The sequence below is a fragment of the Babylonia areolata genome, chromosome 13 (assembly GCF_041734735.1).
Source record: "Babylonia areolata isolate BAREFJ2019XMU chromosome 13, ASM4173473v1, whole genome shotgun sequence".
NCBI classification, from domain to species: domain Eukaryota; kingdom Metazoa; phylum Mollusca; class Gastropoda; order Neogastropoda; family Buccinidae; genus Babylonia; species Babylonia areolata.
Window position 1 is genome coordinate 11,260,836 of NC_134888.1, and position 19,176 is coordinate 11,280,011.

The following is a 19,176-nucleotide window of genomic DNA, read 5'->3' on the forward strand; positions in this document are numbered from 1 at the left end:
GTGTCCAACTCAGCCCTCGATGCCATCCAGCGCATGCTGAGGATGAACTCAGCAAGGCCATTGACAGCCTGACAACAGGCAAGGCACCTGGCAGCGACGGAATTCCCCCAGACCTCATTAAACGCTACAAGGCTACTCTTCTGATCCTCTGCACACAGTCCTCTGTCAATGCTGGAATGAGGGAGCTGTACCGCAGGACATGAGGGACGCCAAGATCAACATTCAACAAAAACCTTTGGAGTCTGCTCTGGCCGCTCACGGACATTACATGGTGTCAAAAGCAACTGAAGAATAGAAGAATCCTGAAAAGGGAGGCTGATACGAAGAATAATACTGAGAAGAAGCTGCTGAAGAATAGAAGAATCCAGAAAAGACGAAAATGATGGAACCGACGTCACGAAACGAGCCAAGGGGGCAACAGAGACAGTTTACGGCAAACGTTCCAGCACCAGACAAAATGTGCCTGGAAGGAAATTTGTCACAAAACTGGAAGCATTTCAGGAGACAATTCGAGAATTATGCCATTGCAAGTAGACTTAACAGAGAAGACGACCAAGAGTACCAAGTATCTGTTTTTCTTGCTGTTTTTGGACCCGATGCATGTGAAATATTTGACAATCTCAAGTTTGATGAGGAAAATGACAAAAACGATCTAAAAAAAGTCATGGAAAAATTGCAAGATTTCTTTGTAGGAGACACACATGAAGCTTTTGAATCGTATAAATTTCACCTCAGAAAGCAGGAGACATCAGAGTCACTCGAAGCATACATTGCAGCACTCAGAAAGCTGGCAAAAATGTGAAACTTTGATAAACTTGAAGAAAGACTGATCAGGGATCAAGTGGTTGTAGGAGTAAGAGAAGAAGGTTTGAGACAAAAACTCTTGGAAGACAAGCAACTGACATTAGATAAGTGCATGTCAATTGGAAGGGCATATGAAAGTTCCAAACAACAGCTGCAGTCAATGTCAGGTGAAGGAGATTTGTCACAAGTGCAACACCTGTTCAGAAAGAAACAAGGAAACAGCGTGAGCTCTAACCAGAGTGAAAAACGTCAACAGCAAAATTCTTCAAGAAAATGCATAAGATGTGAAAAATACCCATCACATAGTCGGCAAGAATGCCCAGTTAAGGAAGCAGAATGCAGAAAATGCAACAGGAAAGGTCATTATGCAGTCATGTGCAGAACAAAGGCGGATGTCAAATATCTTGAAGATGAAGATGGCAAAATACTTGGCACAGTCACAGAAGAATCAGCAGTGTGTGGTGCTGTGAACTGGCATGCTGATGTTCAGGTTACTACCAAGACACATAGTCATTCTGTAAATTTCAGAATAGACACTGGTGCAGATGTGACAGTAGTACCTGATAAGTTCTTCAAGAAGAACTCGCCACTGATTCAGAAGACTGACAAGAAAAATCAACGTGATTGGTCCATGCTACCTTAGCAGGAATACAGCCATGAAAACACCAGTGAACAAGATTTTATAAGCCAAATGGGTAGCAACAGAAATTTTTTAAAAATCAGAATGTTCCTTTGGGTATGCGAGCACAGTGGCCTTTAAGTGATCAGTGACATCTGTCCAGAAGCATTTTTTTTAAATATTTTTTTTATGCCATTTGATAGTCTACTTTGTGAATAAACTATCTTACATCTAAATCTAAATTAATTCAGAGGGTGAAATTTGAAATAAGAAGTTATTTTACATCTTCTGTCCAAATGTGAACTAAATCCATCCATTGGTTCCAAAGTTAAAGTTGTTTAAGGTGATGTGCCTGTTCTGTGTCTCTGTCATGGGCAATTTTGGCTGTTTTGCTAAGTTGGACCCCAGTAACAAAAATATTTGACATTGTTCCAAGCTGAAAAAAAAAAAGAGACATGATACATATATATATAGCGAAACACAATATTAGCTTTTATTTTGGTTTTAATAGCATAAAGTGTGAAATACTGGTGTGTAAACATGGCTTATCAGGCCAAATTGCTGTTTTACAAATGGTAATTTTTTTGTCATTTTTGCACTTCTCTAATTTTCTTTATGATGGAGATATTGTGACAAGACTTAAGGTGACCATGTTATATGTAACCAAGAGACCATTGACAAAGAATGGGTGTTTCTTCTTGTTTGCTTGTGGAGATATCAGTCCTGAAAATGTGCCCTTCGGAGCAGTTTCCGTAGCATCACAGACTGTACAATCTTCAAACTGCGATATCTCCTGAACCTACTATGGGGGGTTATCAGTCGTAGCTACTTCTGTTTTCTCCGCATAGGCGGATAGTAGTTTGCACAGTACAGGAATCAGACCCCTGCCAGAGTCTGCACTTGTGGGTCACGGTTAAGTATGTGTAATTAAACGTAATTTTAGGAAGAAAATTTCCTTTTGTTTCAATGAGCTCTATATGAAAAAAACCAAAAAGTATATCACTGGGGTTTTTTTTCCCAAAAAGTCTGCCAGTACCTACATATAGACCAGTCAGTACATTCATATACATTTCTGTTATAACCCCCTCCCCCCGGCCCCCCCATGCCAACCCCCCCCACCCCCACCCCCATATTTATGCATATGCGCACACACACACACATATATATATAGATATAGATATATATATTACTCAACACGATTAGATTAGATTCGATCATATATATATCATATCATATCATATATCATATCATGTATCGTATTATATATTATCAAGTTATATATTGAATTGTATTGGCTTTGGTGAATTTGCATCGTGCCTGTTCATCATTCACAGCTACAATACCCAAGCAGTAATATCTGGTACGGTTTTTCCGTCTTGTGAGAAGTAGCGTGTAGTTAGAAATGCAATTTTTCAAAAATAATTGTTTGTCATTTCAGCCCATGTCAGTACACTTAATAAAATGGTATGATACATGCAAAAAACAAACAAACAAAAAAACAAAAATTGTGCAATTGTCTGTTCAGTTCAGTTCTGTTACTCAAGGAGGCATCACTGCGTCAGTGCCAACCTGTCTTGGACTAGTCACATAGACAAATTTGTCAGAAAGCCCCATTCAACACTGTACCTCCCTATGAAGCTTAAACAGTTCAGAGTCAATAATGACATTTTATTCTTGTTTTATAGAGCAAGTATAGAGAGTGTACTAACCTTCGACTTCCTTGTGTGGTTGTTTTGCTGTTCTGCAGATGACATCTGGACGGTGTGTGTGTATTTATCACTGTAAGGATGGATGTGTGGGGTGGTGGTGAGAGAGCATGTGAAAGCCAACATTGCTTTTTGTGATTTTTAGCTGCGGAGTGGCTGATGATTGAATGTCATTTTGATAGCCCTTGTGCATACCAAATTCTTTTTCTTCTATTTGAAACCAATAAAATGTTTTGAAGTCTTATAGCACCATATTTGCATACTGGTAATTCCTTTTTTCGAAAAAAAAGGGTATCACATGTGAGTCTTGAGGGCCTTGCCTCTCTTGTAAAATGTTTTGACTGTGATTTGTATGTTTCAGCAAGAAAATGCTTGATGGACATGGTGGGCACTTTTTATAAGTAAGTTTACTTTTCTTTCAGCATCCCTGTTTGCTAGTTTCCTAGTTTCTCCCTGACATTATTGAAAATATCTTCTCTTGTTCAGTCAGGACAGGTTTTCTGTGATAACTGACATTAAAGGTATAGAGCTTGTCCGAATAATGATTGTAAAAGTAAAGAGTGTATCTGAACTTCTTTTTTTTTTTTTTTGCTGCCCCATCATCTGCACCGTTTCAGCAGCATTACTCCCACGCTGCTCATTTAGATTCTCCCATACACGGCCACACTCGGGTTTGTCCGTCACGGTTCTGGCATCGGCAGTCCGCAGGGAACCATCGATGTCAGGTTGCCAGGAGGCCACACACCAGAGGCGATCTTGCACTGCTGCTGAGTCACTTCGGTGGTGTTCAGTGGTGCCTGTTCTGATTTAACATACTTAGGACACCACCTACTAAGCCCCCTACTAACGGCAATAATGGCTTAGTCACGGAGCCAGACTGAGTGAGTGTCCCTCCCAGAGTGGAGACCACCACCACGTCCCTCAATCAACAGCCCCCCATGAATCTGCCGATACTGAAGACATTGACAGGGCTCACCCCAAGCACAGAAGTAGAGGGGTATCGAAATTGAGGTCACCATGAGAGCAGGGCATGAAAGGCCACAGACTTTGAGACTGTTTTTTTTTGTGTGTGTGTGTGTGGTTTTTTTTTGCTGCCCCATCATCTGCACCGTTTCAGTGGCATTATTCACATGCCGCTCATTTAGATTCCCCCATACATGGCCACACCCGGGTTCGTCCGTCACAGTTCCAGCATCAGCAGTCCACAGGGAACTATCGATGTTAGGTCACCAGGAGGCCACACACCAGAGGAGACCCTGCACTGCTGCTGAGTCACTTCGGTGGTGTTCAGTGGTGCCTGTTCAGTTCTAACGTACTTAGGACACCACCTACTAAGCCCCCTACTAACGACAGTAATGGCTTAGTCGCGGAGCCAGACTGAGTGAGCGTCCCTCCCAGAGTGGAGACTGTCACCACATCCCTCAAACAACAGCCCCCCATGAATCTGCCAACACTGATGACATTGACAGGACTCACCCCAAGCACGGAAGTGGAGGGGTATCGAAACTGAGGTCACCATGAGAGCAGGGCATGAAAGGCCACAGACTTTGAGACTATTTTGTTTATATTGATGACAATGAAGGAGGAGGAGGATGACGATGATGATGATGATGATGTTGCTATGAAGGTCCATTTTGGTTTGGGACTGTGTGACAAGGCTGTACTCTACGCTTCCTGTCATATTGATATCCCGGCGTTAACCAGGCCCGAGAGATACAGACACTTGCAGTGCTGGTCAGGTAATTAGAGCTACACACCCAAAGACGCACCCTTCAAGTGGATGACACTCGACTGTGTGGTCCCAGTCTCCCCATTTAAGCCCACAGCACACTCAACTCTGGGTAGGAGCCGGCCACGGGCCGAAAAACCCACCTCTGCTGGGATTCGAACCTGCGTCCTCCCAGCCGTCAGTCCGTGACACTAACCAGTTCGCCACAGCGGCTGGTGACTTTGAGACTGTTTTGTTTATATTGATGATGATGGAGGAGGAGGAGGACGATGACAATGTTGCTATGGAGGTCTATTTTGGTTTGGGACTGCGTGACAAGGCTGTACTCTAGGCTTCCTGTCATAATGATATCCTGGTGTTAACCAGGCCCGAGAGATACAGACACTTGCAGTGCTGGTCAAGTAATTAGAGCAACACACCCAAAGATGCATCCTTGAAGTGGATGACACTCGACTGTGTGGTCCCAGTCTCCCCATTTAAGCCCACAGCACACTCAACTCTGGATAGGAGTCGGCCACAGGCTGAAAAACCCACCTCCGCTGGGATTCGAACCCACGTCCAGTTCACCACGACGGCTGGTGTATCTGAAATTCTTCTTTCTTCATGGGCTGCAACTCCCACATTCACTTGTATGTACATGAGTGGGGTTTTACGTGCATGACTGTTTTTACCCCGCCATACTCCGTTTTTGGAGGTGTGCATGCTGGGAAATGTTTTTGTTTCCATAACCTACTGAACGGTGACATGGATTACAGGATCTTTAACGTGTGTATTTAATCTTCTGCTTGCATATACACATGAAGCGGGTTCAGGCACAAGCAGTTCTGCACATATGTTGGCCTGGGAGATCGGAAAAATCTCCACCCTTTACCCACCAGGTGGCATTACCGAGATTCAAACCCAGGACCCTCAGAATGAAAGTCCAACACTTTAACCACTCGACTATTGTGCCTGTCCTGTATCTGAACAAAAAAAAGCCAAAGAAAGAGAGAGAGAGAGAGAGAGGGGTGTGGGTGTGTGTGGGGGGGGAGGGGGGCAGGAGGGGGGGGGGGAAGGGAGAGAGTGTGTAAACAATTTCATTAAAAGTAGAATCTCCATAATTTTGACATCAGCAACAATAACAGCATACCATTGGAAACAGTATCAGTGGTGACAAACATACACACACACATGCACGCATGCATGCACACACAGAGTGTCAAGGAAATGAACAGAGCTTATAAATTTGACGGGGTGACAATTATTATTTTATTATTTTTTCTTCTTCTTCTTTTTTTTTTTTTTTAAAGAGAGAACATAAGCTGCGTGTGAAATGGCATGGAAGATGGAGAAAAATTAGAAAGGAAAACCAGATTTATTTTCAGTGAATGCAAACCAGAATTTTATAGTTAGTGGTTTTCCTTGAATTTCTTCTTCTCCATCATTGCTCACACACATTTTCAGGTGAGGTTTTTCCTAATATGTGACAGGTTGTTGGCCAGAGAAATTGATTATACTGCTTTTGCAATTTTGTTAATCAGAACAGCAAATTAACCTTCGCTGGCTATCGTGAGTCGTACACGACTCAGAAGGGTACAAAAACGCAAATATCTCAGCCAATTCTTAATATTTTTCAACGAAATTTCAGAAATGCTTCCTACACCTAAAAGGCCCACTTCTGCGAAAAAATGAAAAAATTCATTAATTAGTTAATGAGTAATTAAAGGTGGCGTTTTAACTACACACAGACACTTGTGTGGGTCGTGTATGACCTATGCTTTTTAAAGAGGAAAAAACGTGGTCACCCCTTGAAAGCTTGTGTGGGTCATGCACGACCCATACCTTTTCAATAGTGATTTCTGAAGGTTTAATTTGCAATTAGTGAAGGAAAATAAAAAAGTTTTACTTTCAATAGCCTCACTACCCCACTACTCTCCCACTACCCCCCCCCCCCCCCCCCCCTTGCCCCGTCCCTTTCGCCTGTCTTCAGCTATAACCACCTTCCATCCCTTTCTCTAACAGCATATACCTGTGTGACTGAATATCTTTGTGCGTGTTTAGGATGCTATGAGTCATCTCTCTCTGTGTCTCACTGTCTGTCTGTCTCTCTCTGTGTCTCAGTCTCTCTCTCTCTCTCTGTGTCTATCTCTGTGTGCATAAGTAGGGTTTGTATGTATGTGCATGTGGTGTTATGTGTTTGTGTGTGTGATCAGTTGTGTGTGAGTGTGTGTGTGTGTGTGCGTGTGTGTGAATGCATGAGCATGTGTTTCTTCTGAGTGTATGTGTTTGTTTGAGTCTGTGTGTGCGTGTGCGAGCGCATATGTGTGTAATCAGTTGTTACGATATGTTTTCCTTTTCTATATTATGTTATAAGCTTTAGAGGAATATACAGGTTTTTGTCTCTTTATAAAGTATGGGTCGTGCATGACCCACACAAGCTTTGGAGGAATATACAGGTTTTTGTCTCTTTAAAGGTATGGGTCGTGGACGACCCACATGAGCTTCTGTATGTAGTCAAAAGCGACAGCAGTATGGGTTGTGGACGACCCACATGAGCTTCCATGTGTAGTCAAAAGCGACAACCAGCGAAGGTTAAATGTGACGTAGGATGTGATATCAATAGTATACTGGGATGTTGATAATGCTTCCATGTTTATGATTGCAAAGGCTGAAAAAACTATGGAGAAGAATTGTAAATATTTCTTTTCTACATAAAATGACTCAAGACACTTCTGTATAAACAGAATTAATTATAATTCATGCACACCCGTTCCTCAAACTAGATTATTTTAATTCCCTTATGTCAAGCTGTCATGATAATTATGTTGACAAACACCAAGTTCAAGACAGTGTTGCATGACTGGTACTCAAAGCTGTTAGATATGATCATGTTCAGGCATCCTTAGAAATCTTGACTGACTTCTCATGAACGTATGTACTGAGTATAGACTTCCAACACTACCTCACTTCTTTTTCTCTGATAATGCTTCCCATGATATATAAGACCTTTAAAATTTTTAAGGCAGCTCTCTCCCCCCACCCCCTTTCTCTCCCCCCCTTTTTTTTAAATTTAAAAAAAAAAACGATGTGTGTTTCACATGTCACAACAGGCACAATGGACCATGTTTCCTTTCTTTTGCAGCAGCTTCTGTCTGGAATTAATCTGCATGTAGAGTTTATTTTTGATTTAAAAAAGATATGCATTAAAACTAAAAAAAAACACACACACAAAACAATAACAAATATACAGTCCAATTCTGCTGTGATTTCCCCTTGTAAAATAGGTATCAATTCTGCTTATTCAAAAACTTCACCACATTGAAAATCTTACATAATTACTTGACCAGTTGTACATGTACAAGTGACTGGGTTTTTTTTTTTTTTTAATTGAATCCATTGTGTGTGCATTATGTGTGAATGTTGATTTGTGGGCATGTGCTTGTGTGTGTGTGTGTGTGTGTGTGTGTGCATGCGTGCGTTTGCATGTTTGTGTGCATTGGGTGCATGCACATGTGTGTATGTGTGTGTATGAATTCATTCTGTAGCATGTACCGTAGTCAGCTTAATTAAACTTTTCTTCTTTCTTTAGCATACAGAAAGAAGGAGTCATACCAAGCTTGCGGAGTATGTTATAGAAACTTTTATTTGAGCTGTGGACATACAATATGAAATTTACATTTATAAAGACAAATTTTGCATGTGTAAAAACGGGAAGAGTGAAAGTAAAGAGGGGGGAGAAGGGGTAGGGAAACAGCAGGATCCATTCGCAGGTATAGGAACAGGGGATTCACAGGCTCTATCCTCATACCAATAGCAGTGCCACATAGAGTGGTTTTCTGACTCACTTGTGTGAAAAAGTGAGTCTGTGTTATAACCCGGTGTTCGGTTGTGTGTGTGTCTGTGTGTCCATGGTAAACTTTAACATTGACATTTTCTCTGAAATACTTTGTCTGGCAATACCAAATTTGGTTTAAACATAGTATAATTTTTTTTTTTTTTAAATCTTCACAGTCATACCAGTAGAAGGTTGTAAGCCTCCCGAATTAAGCCGTATTTCCGAATAATTAACGGTGTATTTCAATTAGATTCGTTCTGAAATCCGAAAATTCTAAAAATCGCTTCCCACTGAGTTACTGGAAGGTAGGTTGTGTTTGAAGATGACATGACCTTGATTTTCTCATTCACAATCAAAAGGAAAGAAACACAAATTCTGGACAAAACACATACAGTGATACTTACTACACCTTCGACGTGTTTACTGCATATAAATATTCTAAAGTCGGCACTGAATTGACTGGAATGAACATAAAAGAAAAATTGAATCGATCGTTTCTTTCAGCTGTTGTAGACTGGTTCGTGCAGACCAAGAGATCTACCATGTGCTGCGATGTGCTTGAAGTGATGGCAACATCTCCTTTACTGCCAAAACAAAAGAATAATCGAGATATGATAAAACACACAAAAATGATATAAACGGCATTCTTATGTCCACTACAATCACAATCGCACGAAGAAGAAAATGTCAACATTGCTTTAAATATTTAGTCAATTGACGTCAAATGCATCACAGCAGTGAGGATTAGTCTGCTTACTTCGGAACTGAACATGCATGAACGGAACATCCCGCTTGCATGCGTGCCTTTTGTTTGTCTCCTCATGATTGCTTTACTGGATAAAGTGCGAAGCACAAGTATCTTCAAGGCTTTGCATCTTGGGGTTTTTTTAAATTTTTTTTTTAAAAGTATTTACTAACATTGAGCCAAAGTCTGACTAAGCCATGAGCATCTTTAAGCAATATACAGCCCTGTTATCCTCTTCAGTGCCCCATGACGTATATATACTTCATGAAAAAAGCATCACTATTTACCCCATGACGTAAGCTTATATAGAAGTCAGCATCACTTCAGGATTTTTACAGTTACATTTTAAAGTTGATGTGTCCCAATAGCCACCAGTCGGAAAGATTGATATGTCTACTTTAATTATCCAAAAGGAGCAAAAAGCCAATCACACTCTTTGTGATAATTTCTGGATGTTGTAGTCAATACCCCTCTCACGATGCTTTCAAAATAGCGGATGACAAACCATAACGTTACCGTGGTGGCTTGAAACAGCAATGTGTTAAAACAAAAAAAAATGAGATTTTGCCATCCAAGATGTTGCAGAAGCTGTACAAGTCACAGATGTTGATGAATTGAGCGCTAGATGTGGCAAAAAACAATCTTTTTGGATGGCTCACTCGATGTGACCAAAGTGAGAATGATGATTTGCAGAGAGGAGGGAGGGTGGGATAGTTCAAGAGTTAGATGTAGCCAGCAAAGAGAGAAAATGGAGCAGGTGGTGGAGAAAAGTTCTGTGGCTGACCTAGAGTTGACCTCAAACACAAACCATCCACTTATTCAGAGCAGGGAGAGAAAGAGAGAGTGATAAAAGGGGTGAACAGTTCCGTGTGAATTTTTTTGTACAGCGTGGTTATAGAAAAGCATGCTTGCACAGATCAAACAGCAAGCTTTTTTGAGGTTTTCATTTATTTTGGTATTATGAGCTGAGTAAGAAGTGGTTCAACTGAATAAAACTGTCTGAATCAAAGTGATAAGACTGGATAAAAGGCAAAAGTCTTCTAAGTCATATGTATGAAGAAGAGTGAGAGATGAAAGAGCCCACTTGTGTACATACAAGTGAACGTGGGAGTTGCAGCTCACGAACAAAGAAGAAGAAAAGAGTGAAATGAAATTGCAAGGGTGAAAGTCATGTCTTTGAGGAATAGTTCTCATCTGGCAGGTGTTAATGACCTGCATGGTGATAGACAGTACAGAGGAAATACAGTTTTCTTCCCAGACTGGTGGAATTGTTCAACAAACATATCTTGAGGGGCATGGCTGCATTGCATGTTTCGGAAAGGACAGAGACAGGAAGGAAATTAGATGTGTGTGTGTGTGTGCGCGCGCACATGCGCTCGCATGTGTGTGAGAGGTAATAAGTTAATGTGGGTGTGAAGGAATTGATGGAGGGAGAAAATGTTTCAGAGTGACTCAGTGAGAAATGATTATGAAATCTGTTTTACTGTTTGATATGTGTTGTTATTAAATATTGCCTAACACATGTGTAATTTATATGTTGTGATATATGTGTATTTCCAAGAGACTGCAGTGATACAAGTAACATTTGACTTGATTTGAACAGACTTGACTTAATTCTGCAGGTGAAAAAGATATCTTTTCCTTGATCTGACTTGATGTGTTTATGACTGAAATAAGCAATTACGATAAGAAGGCTCCATTTTCTTATTTTGGACCATTATTTAGGCATTCATTAAAAGTCCTGGCAGTTATGATATCTTTAAACATTTTGTTTGTGTCCACATACTTTTGGATGCGCATTCACATATTTGTTGTTGAGTGTGTGTGTGTGTGTGTGTGTGTGTCTTTGTTTGCATGTGGGTCAGCACTCATTGAATTATATGGAATGAAAGGAGTTCAAGAGGCAATGTTTCACATGTTGATCAGGGCAGAAGAAGGTGGTGTGTTTGTGATAAGAAAGGAAGAAAACATGCTGCCAATCAAGAGCCACCAAGAAGAGTGTCCAGTTCGTCACATGAAAGACAGCTACCAAGAAGTAATTATTCCTCTTGGCCACGATCCCTTGGTGAGAGACAAGTACCTGTCTTTTGTACGTGGTCTTCGCTTTGGTCGCCTACTGGAAGATCTAGACACATTTGCAGGTGGGAATTCTAATTTTCCCTGTGTTTTCTCCATGTCCTTCAGTATTGTTGTGCCGTGCAATTTGAACTGAGCAGTTTAAAAGAGGAGACTTATTTGATAATGTTCTTTGTTGTTATTCCTGGTAATATTTCATGTATAATTTCACTTTACATTCACATTATATGTATGCTTTGATTTTTTTTTTTTTTTTTTTTTTGGTGTGTGTGTGTGTGTGTGTGTTCTGTTTCTCCTGTCTGATCTTTTATGCTTTCTTTTTTAATTTAACTTAACAAAAAAAAAGACATGTATATTCAAGAAATTAATAATGTTATCAAACAGAACATCAATTTGTAAAAGGCAAAAAAATACACACTACAAAACAGGTGTTATAGAAACATGAAGATAATGGGGGGAAAACAAACAAACCTTGCAGTCGTTACTGGCACTACTCTCATGCTTCTCATCCCAACTCATTCCAGCTCATCCATATACAGGTACATCCACAGGTATATCACAGTCTTATTATGAGGGGTTTGGGGTAGGAGGGCTCATGTAGCTGAACAGAGAAATACTACAGAAACAACAGAATCATAATTTGTATCATACAAGAGAGCAATTATATCAAAACTATGATTTTAGATATCATTCCATTCGTCAACAGGAGAGGCAAGGTTCACTTGTGGCACACATTTTATCCAGTGAACGAATCATGAGAGAGAGAGAGAAAAAAAAAAGAGATTAAAACATTTTTGGGTTCTTTATTAAATATCAATCAGCTTTGGAAAAAAAAAAGAAAAAAAAAGAGGCATGCTAGCGGGATTGAGCCATGGATGTTCTGTTCAGAAGCAAGAAGTCTTATCCATAGCGCTACAGCACATCTGATGTCACTCAACCAAATTTAATATTTAAAGTTATGGTGGGTTTTTTTAACATGACAAATGTATTATTGTATTTGAGGTAATAACACAATTTGAATCATTTTTTTTAATATATCATTTATTTAAGAAATTCTTTTAATTTGGCAGTAAAGGAAATGTTGACATCACCTCAGGTACACCATAACATAGCTGTTTTCTCCAGATCTGCACAAACCAGTCTACAACAGGCTGACCGAAACTGAAACAATTGATTTGGTTTTTCTTTTATGTTAATTCCAGTTAAATCAGTATCCACATTAGAATATTCATATGCAGTGAACACATTGATGGTCCAGTTGGTGTCAATGTATGTGTTCTGTCCAGAATTTGTATTTCTGTTCTTTTCATTGCAAACAAGAAAAACGATGTCATGCTGTTTCCTAACCAGACATAGCCTACATTCTGGCAACTGGGAAGCAGAATTATGCATTTTTTAGATCTGGATGAAGCCTCAATGAAATAAATTATTAATGATCCAGAAATATAGCTTAATTCGGAAGACTTAAACCTATTACTGGTATGACTATGAAGATTTTTTTCCCCACCATGTTTATTCCAAATTTGGTATTGGCAGACAAAGTATTTCCAGAGAAAAAGAATTTATTAAAGTTTACCATGGACACACACACAACCGAACACCGGGTTATAGCATAGACCCACTTTATTTACACAAGTGAGTCAAAAATTGTTCTGCTCAGGAAAGTAAAATGTGGGGTAACAGTGATGGTCTTCCTGCAGGAAACATGGGCCTTTCACAGTGTGATTTTCATTCTGTGTACCATTATAACTTCTTCCAGGGAAAATCACTCAGTGAAGACTTTTTAAGTTTGTCACATAGCTTTGGCAAGCAAATCCATGCAGAACAACAGTTTTGAACTTGTTTAAAGATCTTAAGTTTGGGAAATGAAGGCTTGAAAATGACGACTGTTGTGGTCATCCAATGACCGTCCTTCTCCAGACAAGGTGTCTCAGGTAAGGTCAGTGACTGAGGAGAATCCAAGATGTGAAACAGAGAATACACTGAGTATTTCATCAGGAACTGTCAATGTCACTCTCCATGAACATCTTGTCATTGGGGACAGTTATGCCTGTCAGGTCACTCATAAATGGAATGATGAACAAAAGAAGAAGGGTTTATCGCAGTATACACGCACTCCAAAATCTGATGGAGGAAGATCAAATCACATTTGGGACATCATGATTATAACTAGAGATAATACAAGGATATTTCAGTTTGATCCCAAGACAAAACAACATTCTGTAGAATGGGTCTACCCAGGTAGACATCCAAATGTTAAAAAAATAAAAAAAATAAAAAAAATAAAAAAATAATACAAGCCATTTCTTTTCAATATCTGGCCTTGTAGCCATCTTAGCACTTTGGGACGGAAAGACAATGACCTCAGACTGCAGTATTTGAGGAATGGTGCAGAAAGACAAGGACCTCAGACTGCAGCATTTGAGGAATGGTGCAGAAAGACAATGACCTCAGACTGCAGCATTTGAGGAATGGTGCAGAAAGACAATGACCTCAGACTGCAGTATTTGAGGAATGGTGCAGAAAGACAAGGACCTCAGACTGCAGCATTTGAGGAATGGTGCAGAAAGACAATGACCTCAGACTGCGGTATTTGAGGAGTGGTGCAGAAAGACAATGACCTCAGACTGCAGCATTTGAGGAATGGTGCAGAAAGACAATGACCTCAGACTGCAGCATTTGAGGAATGGTGCAGAAAGACAATGACCTCAGACTGCGGTATTTGAGGAGTGGTGCAGAAAGACAATGACCTCAGACTGCAGTATTTGAGGAATGGTGCAGACAACATCCCTTCACTGGAGTCCAGTGTGTCCTGTGCATCAAGACAATGCCAGTGCACACACTACAGAGCAAATCTTGATATTTTGGTGGAAAACAGTACACAGTCTGTCACATATTCCCCATATTCCCTAGATTTGTCCCCATTGATAGGTTCCTGCTCCCTTTGGTCAAGTGACAGCAAAGAGAAAAGCAGTTCAGGAGTGCTGAAGATGTTTGAGCCTTCTTTGATGGTGTTATTTTGGGTATTACTATACTGCCTTCAGTATTGTTTCACAGGCCACCCTTTTACGTTTTGCTGTTTTTCACTGGATGACTGTCTGATCCATTGTGTTCATTCCTGTCATCGTCTTTGTCATAGTGTGGCTGTCATTTTGGTGGGTGTTCCACCTGTTTCTGCTGAACTTCAGACTGACAGACATTTATCTTCAACATCGGACACACTCCACCAATCTTTCAAATTTGCCCAGTGTGTTTCTGTCACAGCCATGTGTGTATGGGGCACATGCCAGTTGACACTGCTCGTTGCTGAGTTGACCAACTACTCAGCTTTACCCTTCTGAGCCAACCAGCCAAACAGCATATATGCAAATCTGAGTATATTCGACACACCAGTCAATGACAGATCTACACTTCACTCTCCCTGCCAGGACACTAGATTTGAACTTCTGGCTCTGTCACTGTTACTCTTTCCATGATATCAATGTCCAGCTTGCAAAACATGGTCTCTTAGTTCCAGAACATTTTGCTTGCCTCAAGAAAATGTGACCTTTCAGAGGAGGTTAAAGGAAGCAAGTTGCCACATTCTTGTCATTTCACTTTGAATGTGACTTTCACAGGCAAGACTGTTCACTGCAACAACAACAAATTTAATATACGTTCCACTCACCCCTCCATCCAAAGATAATTCAGATGATATGTTGAACATTGTTTATTTCAATACCTAGTCCTGTAAAACAAAAACTGTGGAAATCAGAGACATGCCTATTGATGAAAAGATAAACATTGCCTTTATAACAGAATCCTGGCTTCAGGAAAATGATGATGATGCTGTGATTGCTGACCTCACTCCACCCATCCACAGGACTGTGTCTTTTCCTCAGATCGGAGGCTGTGATGGTGGAACATCCATCACATTTGCTAAACACTTGTTTGTCCTTCAAGAAAGTATCTCATCTATCTTTTGAAGCTGCAGAAACATTTGGTGATCATGAATGAATGTTTCAATCTGTTTCATTTGTTTGTATTGACCACCACCAAGTAGGATGAAAAAACTTTCAGATTTTACTCTTTTTTTTCTCCAGATTTTCTGATCTTCTTACTTCTTACAGTTCCAAACCAAGCAATCTCATCTTTGTTGGTGACTTAAATGTACATTTTGAACTCTCCTCCCACAGTAGATCTAAATAGCTTCGCTTGACCACAATCTATCAAATCTCTTAGATTTGTCAGCAGCTTTTGACACTATCGACCACTCTATCCTCTTGAACAGACTTAAAACTTCCTTTGGTATTCGTGACACTGCACTAGCATGGATCACGTCTTACCTGTCAGATCGTACACAGAAAGTGTGTGTAAATGGTACATACTCTAGAATATCTGCCTTGAAATATGGTGTCCCACAAGGGTCCGTCCTAGGTCCTGTTCTTTTCGTGCTGTATGCGGCTCCTGTGTCGGATGTCATCAGTCATCATGCGATGTCGCATGAGAGCTTTGCTGATGACACACAACTTTATCAGTCGGCTTCCATAGCTGAATTTGATGCACTGGTGACTCAAACACAGGAGTGCATTGCTGGCCTAAAGGACTGGATGACTCTCAACAAGCTGCAATTAAATGATGATAAGACTGAATTGATGATAACCTGTCCAAAGAAGTTTCGTCAACATCCTTCCTTTCCTGACTCTGTTCTGATCAATAGCACACCTGTTTCACTTTCTCCCTCTGTTCGCAGTCTTGGTGTAATCCTGGACCAGTCTCTTTCCTTCCAACAGCACATTTCGAATATCTGTAAAGTTGCCTATTTGGAACTGCGTAGAATCAGCTCTATCCGCCACTATCTCTCAACCGATGCAACCAAGACACTTGTATGCTCTCTGGTTCTCTCAAGATTGGATTACTGCAACTCTCTTTTGGCCGGCCTTCCCAAATACCTGTTAGACAGACTCCAACGAATTCAGAATAACGCTGCCAGACTCATTTGCAGAGCTTCTAAATTTGACCATGTTTCTCCTCTCCTTCAGTCTCTCCACTGGTTGCCTGTTTCTGATCGAATAGACTATAAGCTATCCACTCTGACCTTTTCTGCAGTCAACGGATCTGGCCCCAAGTATCTTTCTGAACTCATCCATATCTATACCCCGTCTCGCCAGCTCCGTTCTTCCTCTGATACTCGACTTCTCAGGATACCTCACGTCAGAAGTAAGACCTATGGACACAGATCGTTTTCTTTTCAATCGCCAAAGAAGTGGAACAAGCTCCCTGATAACCTCCGTCACTCTGATTCCCTCGCATCTTTTAAATCTCGTCTCAAAACTCACCTTTTCCCTCAGCAATAAGTTCAATTGTGGCAGGTCCACAACTACATGCATGTATATGAATGTGTATTGTGTGTGCGTGTGTTTATGTAAGTTTGTGCCTGCCTATGTGTGCGTATTTGTTAGGGTAGCTGTTAGATACACATGTATGTTAAAATGTATGTATGCAGTGTGTGTGTGTGTGTGCGTGCGTGCGTGTGTGTGTGCGCGTACGTGCGTACGTGTGTGTGTGTGTGTGTGTGTGTGGTCACATTTTGGTGTGTGTATGTAACATAGATATAATGTTTTATGTTATCAAAAGCGTTTTTGTAAAGCACCTAGAGCAGATTTCTGGATAGTGTGCTATATAAGTATCCATTATTATTATTATTATTATTATGAACCTACTCACAAACATGGACTATCTCTTGATTTACTTGTGGTGAGAGAAAATGATAATCTCCTCAAGTCTGTTTCTATCACAGACTTAAACCTATCAGATCAAAAAGCCACTTTCTTCAGTCTTTCAGTTCAGAAGCCTTCGTGTTAAAAACCCCATTACACTAAGCCTCAAAACTTGAAGAAGATTGATGCTGGCTCTTTCTGTGGAGATGTTCATAAAGTGGTGTCTTTCTTGATCAATGACTGTCCCAAATCCAGTCGTCTGGATAATTTCAATAATGCTTAACGTGACACGCTCAATCAGCACGCTCCTGTTCGTATCAAATACATCACTAACCATCCTTCAGCCCCTTGGATCATAGTGATATCAAAGCTGCCAAACAGAAGTTGAGTTTGTTATCAGAGAGACCAGGAAGAAGAGAGTTGTAGAAGTCTAACCAAGAGAATATGAAAGAAACAGCAAGTTTGTTGGCAGCAGCAGTGGAAAGGAAAGAGCGAATTTTGCTTACCTATGTAGCTGACAGAACAGAGTGCGGCATAAGCGTTTGACATGTGCATCCATAAACAGTGTTTCATCCTTGTAGATGCCAAGGTTTCTTACAGACTAGGAGAAAAGTATGTCACAGCCAGAGATGGACATATAGGTAGGAGTGACCTGATCTTTGCTTTGGTGCTCTTTTTTTTTTTTTTCTTTTTTTTTTTAGCTCAGTTTTTTCCTCATTCATCTTCAACTTGTTCTCACTCATCCACTTGGCCACATCCTCAGTGCAGTTTTTTAAACTAGGAAAGAGTGAAAAATCTGGGGGAACAATAGAGTTGTGGAGCTGGGAATTGTCTGCAAAGAAAATTGCTGAAATGGTCTTCCAGTTATCACAAAGATTGTAAAGATCTCTTTGTCAATAGGTCCTTTTCCTGAAGATTTTAAACATGTCCTAGTCATACCCCTACTCAAGAAACCTGGTCATGCTAAAAAAATCCCAAAAAACTACAGACCTATTTCAATTTTACCCTTTCTGTCAAAATTGCTCAAAAGAGTCGTTCAACTCCTCAGTCATTTGTTATCCAGTGACCTCCTTGAGGTGTTTCAGTCTGCATATAGACTGAATCACGGTACAGAGACAGCCCTCTTACACATATCCAACACATTATTGTCCTGCGCTGACAACAGAAATGTCTTAGTTCTGTGTCCGATCAATCTGTCTGTAGCCTTCGACACAATAGATCATGATATTCTTCTCAACCGTCTTCATCATACTTTTGGAATCTCTGGCACAGCTCTCAATTGGTTTAAATCTTACCTCTCAGAGGGTGTTCATTTCCAGTTCTTATTCTGAATCCAGACCTCTTCCTGTTCAATATGGTGTTCCCCAAGGTTCAGTTCTTGCTCCAATATTACTTATTATGTATACTCAGCCACTGTGCGACAACATCAGACAACATCATCAATGTGATTTTCACAAGTTTGCAGATGACTCCCAACTCACTAAAGCTTCTTTCCCTTTTGCTATCCTCCACAAAAACATACAGATGTGCATTGCTGCTGTGTAGGAGTGGATGCTGACAAACAAGCTTAAACTTAATGTCAAGACGGAAGCCATATTTATAGGCTCTTAGTCTGAATTTAGTCATATTTCAGATCATACCTTGACTGTGTGCAATGCTGATACCAGCTTTCAAAATTTTGTTTGAAACCTCGGTGCAATTTTTGATTCAGCTCTGTCCATGCATGACCATGTCTGTTACGTAAAACGGCAAATGTCCTACCGAGGAAAATCTGTACCATTTGACCATATCATAACTATTGCAACAACCACTCAGCTTGTCTGTTCCTTGATGGTAAGTCACATTGACTACTGCAACTTACTACTTGCTGGTTTGCCTACTGGTTTGTTGTCATGCCTTCAGATGATTCTGAACAATGCTGCAAGGATCATTTTCATAAAGTCAAAAAAGGATCATGTTACCCCTCTTACTTCAACTGCATTGG

The 19,176-nt window shown here is 40.4% G+C and overlaps 1 protein-coding gene across 1 annotated transcript in view; it reads left to right on the top strand.

Annotated features, from left to right (window-relative positions):
- Window positions 1-19,176, top strand: part of LOC143289337 (acyl-coenzyme A thioesterase 9, mitochondrial-like) — a 61,850-nt gene that overhangs the window by 22,134 nt on the left and 20,540 nt on the right. Inside the window, exons 3-4 of the mRNA XM_076598338.1 lie at window positions 3,491-3,530; window positions 11,344-11,558. Coding sequence (XP_076454453.1) covers window positions 3,491-3,530; window positions 11,344-11,558 — 255 coding nt within the window. The remainder of the gene's footprint in view (window positions 1-3,490; window positions 3,531-11,343; window positions 11,559-19,176) is intronic.